The sequence below is a fragment of the Zalophus californianus genome, chromosome X (genome assembly GCF_009762305.2).
Source record: "Zalophus californianus isolate mZalCal1 chromosome X, mZalCal1.pri.v2, whole genome shotgun sequence".
In the NCBI taxonomy this organism is placed as follows: domain Eukaryota; kingdom Metazoa; phylum Chordata; class Mammalia; order Carnivora; family Otariidae; genus Zalophus; species Zalophus californianus.
The window spans coordinates 109453985-109460562 of record NC_045612.1 but is presented as its reverse complement, the minus strand read 5'-3'; the positions used below and the strand labels follow the sequence as shown (position 1 = coordinate 109460562).

The 6578-nt window shown below is 45.6% G+C and overlaps 1 protein-coding gene across 1 annotated transcript; it reads left to right on the top strand.

Moving 5' to 3' along the window:
* Positions 1-1702: 1702 nt before the first annotated feature.
* Positions 1703-3416, top strand: LOC118356505. The gene is made up of 4 exons (XM_035725459.1): positions 1703-1882; positions 1981-2221; positions 3057-3192; positions 3347-3416. Exons 1-4 carry the CDS (start codon positions 1703-1705, stop codon positions 3414-3416), a joined length of 627 nt encoding a protein of 208 aa, XP_035581352.1.
* Positions 3417-6578: the final 3162 nt, after the last annotated feature.

Sequence of the window (6578 nt, the reverse complement as noted above, 5' to 3'; positions counted from 1 at the left end):
CCTTTTAGGGCTGGTATGTACGGCCTTTAAGCATTCTGTGGGTCTTGTTTTGATAGCAATAAATCTATGAGACACATTAGGAGATGGCAAAAGGACTCAGGGGCCAAGTCAAAACTCCCCCTACCCACAGTTGGGATAATTTGATGTGAACATAAACATAATTGCAGGGGCTTGAAACATGTCGAGTAAGTGTGAATCTGAGTTCCTATTACAAAAAAACCTCTTACTATTTACCCTTTTAAAAAAGGCAAAAACCTTATTGTTTTCCTTTAAAAGAGTTTATGGCACCAGCTGCTTTTGGAAAACTGCTAAATAAAATATTGAAGCAGGACATCAATTTGAAAAAGCATTCTGTGGCTATATTTCTTAAATGATCAGAATTTTTTAAATGAAATGCTAATCTTTTAGTACCTCCTGATTTGGCCGAGTTGAACTTACTTTTAATACCTTCCTTCTCTTTGTTACTAAAATCTTAGATTTAGATACAGAGTAATTATTTAGACTTTTTAAAAACTGTCATTTTCACACAGTTTTCTCATTTTTGAACTCTTTTTTTTATCTCTTGTTATTATGGTGTACATTAATTTTTTTTCAGGGAGTGCATGTTGACAGTGTGTTTGAACCCTAGAAGTCTGGAAGAACAGTTCACAGCAAGGCTCAGAAGATCCAATTGCCTGGGCCCCACCCTGCCTCTTAGAGAAGTTACCTAAACTCTCAGTTCTCTCATCTGTAAAATGAGGGGTGATGGTAGAGTGAATGAGTCAGTATATATAAAGCTCTTAGAATGTTACACAGTGTGTGCTTAATATTTGTTAGCTATTATTGTAAAAGACAATTTGGCAGAGCAGATGAATCTTCAGTTAGTGAGCCTTTTCTCTAAAAACTCTAGCTGTTGCTCCATTTTCTTCTGAAAGCTGATGCTGCAGAGAAGCCCGAAATCAAGCTGACTTTGTTGCCTTCCAGCATAGCGGTTGAGAGCTCTAGATGTGTGACCTTGGGCGACTTACTTGACCTCTCCAGTCCTTGCTGTCATCATCTGTAAAGTGGGGCAACTCATAGACCTCCCTGTCTTGGACCCTTTGCATTTGTTGGCCAAACCCTCCTTCCTCTCTGTCATTTGTCTATTTTTCCTCACTCCAACCTTTCACTTCTGCGGGGACTTACAATGATAGTACCCTCAGCCTCTGGCCAGTTACCTCACTCCATCCTCTTAGCCGCTGCGATGGACCCAAGGGCGAGCACGTGGCACAGAGACAACTGAGTCCTTCTGTGGTGAAACCAGAAGAGAGACTCTCTCCTTCTTCCAGAGGGACTGGGCTGCGATGACCTGAGCCCAGAGCTGCGTGTGCCCACGTGGAAGGAGCCTGTCTGCTACAGCCTGGGATGGAAGAGAGCTGAGGCAGCTGGAGAGCAAAGGCGTCCTGACCAAATCGATGGAGTTCTTGAATCCAGTCAACAACCTGAAGGCCGGCACCACGGCTTTACTGGAATGCCTTGAGCTTCAGATGAGAGAATTCATGGAAAGCACCAAGGAGCGTGCAGAACACAAGGGCAGCCCTCAATAAATGATGAGTTTCCTCCTGTCTTAAGGACTGCAGGGGTTTCTGTGGTGAAAAGTTGGCGTTAAAAACTGTTGCCCAGCTGTGCCGGTGTGTAGGGAGGTAATTTTCCCCGAGGTGGGGTGAGTTCTTTCAGTCTGCAGATGGAGATGTTCCTCGAGCTCAGGAAAACCTTTTCCCAGAAGATCTTGCACGACTGCATCTCTTGGCTAGCAACAGCGAGCACCTGTCCGTCTCGGCGTTGGTCGTCAGATCTCCGTGTCTGCCGTCTCTCTCCTCCACCTGTGAAGGCTGAGTCCCCGGGGGCGTGGACGCGGGTGACCGTATTCAGCTCCACAGCGGTTGCCCCCCTGCTCTTCCCGCAACCTTCCTGGGCCACGTGAGGCCCCGCGAAGGACTCTGAACCACTGGCTGCCCCCAGCCCGGCGGCGCGGGCAATGGGTTCCTGCCCCTTCCCGGCCCCACCGTCCTTCTAGCGCAGCTGCGTGCGTGTGAGGCGTGGCTTCTCGGCCACCGGCTGGGAGCAAAGTCAGCGGGCGGAGCCGCCGCGCTGCCCACGGAGCCCGGGAACCCCTGCTGCTCCGCGCAGAGACCTGGCCCGGGAGCTGGTTGGAAATGCAGAGTCTCGGGCCGTCCTGGCCCCCGCCGCAGCAGAAGAGCAGGTTCACGGCACACACACACACACACACACACCCTGCCCCGGGAGTGGGTGGGTGGGGGCGGGGGGCGTTGTGTGCCCGTTAAGTTCCAGAAGCTCTGCTCCAGAGCCCAGGTTACGGCTCTGTAACCCTTTTATTCCGAATCCAGCGGTTCTGGCTACGCGCGGGGTCACTCTTTACAGCGAAGACCGTCCCAGACTCCTCCCCAGACCGCATCATGGCATGCTCTGACTCGACTTCTGACTTCGTTTTCTTTTCTTTTCAAGATTCTGTTTATTTATTTGTCAGAGAGAGAGAGAGAGCGAGAGAGAGAGAGCATGAGCGGGGGAGGGGCAGAGGGAGAAGCCGGCTCCCCGCTGAGCAGGGAGCCTGACTCGGGGCTCGATCCCAGGACACCGGGATCATGATCTGAGCTAAAGGCAGTCGCTTAACCGACTGAGCCACCCAGGCTTCCCCTGACTTCATTTTCATGTGAATTTGCCCTCAACGTAGTGTCATTACCGTAAAGTGGGGACTCCACTGCCGGCCACTGGAGTCTTACACGCACAATTCACACTTTACCGAAACCTTAATTTCACTCAGATTCCTGCTGTGTCCTCGGCTTCCTTCACCTTTGAGAGAATCCCAAACTTGCCATAGTTGTACCAGCAGCTTCTGTTTTGTTCTCTCCATAAGAGCTCAATGAGTTCAGTACTTTCTCCTGAGTTTAGAAACGTGTTTCCACTCACAAACCTTGCTGTGTTTGGATCCATATCGCCCACTGAACAATAAAAATATGAATGGCTTACATTGGTTACCACATACTGTTGACATGATTCACCTCTTTTCTTGTCACCAGAACTCCCTGAGGTGGGTTGGAGTATTATCATTTTTCAGATGAGGAAGCAGACTGGAGTAAGCAGTGGGAATTGGGATCTTTCTCATTCTCTTCAGGAGACTTACCATTCCCATGGCAAAATGGTATGGGTACTGTGGTGAGTAAAGATTCAGTATATTATTTTGTCTACTTTCGTGTATCTTTGAATATTTCCATAAGGAAAAGGTACATAAAGTCAAAATAACTAAGTACTATCTATAATGGCAGGTGACTGGCCAATGTATCTCTCTAATTCTGACCTTTCTTCTCAGTTTCATCCAGATTGATGTATCCGGCGACATTTTTGACCTCTTCACCCTTGAACACCTCACAAGCTTCTGAGAGCTAATGGGCTTGGACCTGCGCTCCTGCTATTCCCTCCCCAAATTGCTCTTCGGCCTGTCTTTCCCATCGGAGCTAATGGCATCATCATATGCCCTGTGTTCAAGATGGACCCAGGAGACGTTCGGTGGCCATCTCTTCTCCGCTACCTCATATAACCACTTCATCTCCAAGTTGTGCCAATTGTAACCTCCAGAGCATGTCCAAATGCCACTCATTTCTCTGCCTGCAGTGTCAGCTACCACCCTTGTCCTAGTGGTCATCACCCTTCACACTGCCTGGGCCCCCTCGGTGAGCTTTCCAATTCCATGCTTCCCCCTTTCAGGGACCAGACGACATTTTAAGATGTAAATCACATCAGCCACCTACTTAGAACCCTTCGATGACTTCCCATTTCCCTTAGAATAAAATACAGACTTCTCACCCAGCCTCAGGTAGCCTCCTGCGATCTGGCCCTAAGTATTTGTCCACCACATTCCCTGCCTCCCTCTCCTCAACCAGATACCCTGGTCCTCTTTCTGTCTCTCTAATGGCCCACGTGCTGTCCTGCCGCAGGGCTACACACCGCTGCCCACTTTCTATTTTTTGGTTTTCTCTTACTGATCCTTCCTTTCTCCAGCTGTATCTTCCTTCTTTAGAGAGATGCTCCCTAACTACCTAATCAGAACTAGCTTCTCCCAGGCAATCTTTTTAGGATCAGTTTTTAGTTGTGGCAACCATCATCATTTGCAGTTGTATGTTAATTTGTGTGTAAGTGTTTAATGGCTGCCTCTCACACTCTGATGATAATGTGAGGGACTTTGGATCCAGTACCTAGAAGTGACTGGCACATAGTAGGTGTTCATGAAGCATGTGGTGAAGAACTGAATGCCATTTTCACCTGCATTCTTGGAAAGTATCTCAAGGATTTCTTTCTTGTCAGCAGGTGAATTTCCTATAATAGCCTTTCTATTCTTTACTGACTGCATACGGATTTTAATTCTGTTATTGCCTTAGGAATTTTCTTACAGTCTTCTTTGAGTCAACTACATTTTCAACTTTTGTTCTTCATGTACCTATGACCTTTTGCTCCTTGTGCACAGAGGTTATGGTTATTTGCAATCTTTTGAAGATGCCAAATAATTTGTACTTTTTCTTCTGGCTCTGAAAGCCAGTAATTTTCCAGAAGTATTTCCTTTCTTTCAATCTTCCAACTATTTCTTTTATGCCATAATCTTTGTTTGTAGACCCCAATTTGTTTTTTTTCTTTAATCCATACACAAATAGGGGAAGACCCTCCCAGACTCAGTGTGTCAACAGAATGTGTGGGTTGCCTTTAGTCCCAACTTGTATGCATTTGGGTAGTGTTTCCACCCCCTTGATAAATCTGCAGCTGGAAAGTGGGTTAGTTGATGGGCATGGCTTCCTGTCTGCCTTCCAGCTTCTAACAGGCTTTCCCTTATTGTACCTCCTTGTGCTCTTGTGGTTATCACCTTCCTCTTGTCGTCTTCGTCTATGGTACTGGGAGCCAATGACAGTAAGTGAAACAGTTCTTCCTATGTCTGTGGTTGCCTACAGTGAGTGAGTAATGGGGGAGGATACGTTTTATACCACGGCCAGTCTGCCCTTACTTCCTGCCTAGTTGATTAACAGTTTCAATGTAAAAATGTAAAAAGGCAGTGGGTAGACTAGAGGGCGTGGGGCCTGGGAGGCTAGAGTGGGCAGAGGGGATGGGACTAGAGGTGGGCAGAGGACACAGACAGGTTTCAAGCAAGGAGCAAAACTCGGGAACAAAACTTCCTGCCTCACAGTATAGCTCATTGGGATCAATAGCTAAGAATGACCAGTCCTCTGGCTAGTAAAGGCCCGAATTTCTGCACCAGGACACAGTTGGTGTAGTAAGAACAATGTACCTTAAAAAAACAAAACAAAACAAAAAAAACAACCACCTTTTTCTCCAGTTGTTGTCTTTCGTGAAGGGAAGCCTGAGTATTCCGTAGGAGGTGAAGTATGCATCTCTTTCTCAGTCTAACTCTGTTTGCCTTAAAATTATTTTCAAGGCTATTCACAATTTTATATTATGTTGTCCGTCAATCTCTCATTATTTTAATGAATTTTTATTATTTTTCTATAAGGTCATGGGATGTTTTAATGAAAAGTTGTGAGGAGTTTTACTGGTGGACTGTAAGATCCAATTTTTCTCTTATCCTCCTTCAACAAAGAAATCTGCAGATCCACAGAATATTCATGAATATATATATATATATATATATTTTTTTTTTGCTTAACATCTGCTCCCATAGCTCTGTCAGTAAGGAATTCATCATTCCCAAAGCATTCCATATGCTTTTCCACTCTGCATTTACCCATGCAATTTCCCCTGGCACAAAACCTCTTCATTTCTTGGCCTCTAGCAACTCAAGAACAGGATGTTTCGATCCTCTTCTTGTTTTGAGCCCGAGGACACTGTGACTCCATGTTTGTTAGTACAAACATTCTAATCAGAATCATGCCAACACCGAAGAAATTTTAAGAGGAACATATTTTCCCAAGCAAACTCAAATCACTTTAATTCCTTGAGATCAATTCTCTACATAAGGCAGATAAAGTGTTTCTAGTACTTTTATTTGTATTTTAATGCAATTACTTTCATCTGGAAAATTCTTATTCATAAAAATGTCACTATGATTTGTTTTAAAATTTGTCCAAATAAAAAGTTTTACATTTTAACCTCTTACAAGTGATTTCACTTTTATGGCAATTAGGTCCCGTGTTGCAAATTTTGTGGGCCTAAATGTTGTCAAGAAAATGTGATTCTTCCAATTGTTTTGAATCATTAACACACGTAGTAGATAGTAGTGGTGATCCACCAATATCCCCCTGGCACTCACCCTTCAGTACACAAGAACGGTGGTTGGCTCCTGAGCACAAACACCTGCAACTCCCCACAATTCTAAGCCAATGACAGATGGAAGTTGGAGGGTAAATACCCCAGCTTCCATGTCCTCTGGTGGGATGACTCTCAGGTGTGTTCTACACGGTTTTTCCTAGTTCCCCGGGGGTGTGGGAGGAGGATCGAACCCAGTTACCTCCAGTGGGAAACTGCTTGAAGATGTACCCTTTACTGGCTCTTCCCCTTCCCGGTCTTACTATCCCCTCCCTAACTGATGATGCTTTCTGGAA

Bases quoted from the DNA above. Each gene is read 5' to 3' on its own strand.
- LOC118356505 (XM_035725459.1), top strand. From the start codon at position 1,703: ATGGAGATGTTCCTCGAGCTCAGGAAAACCTTTTCCCAGAAGATCTTG. The intron at 2,222-3,056 runs GTTCACGGCACA...TCTTGTCACCAG, and splicing joins CCGCCGCAGCAGAAGAGCAG to AACTCCCTGAGGTGGGTTGG. The intron at 3,193-3,346 runs GTGAGTAAAGAT...CTTTCTTCTCAG, and splicing joins AAAATGGTATGGGTACTGTG to TTTCATCCAGATTGATGTAT.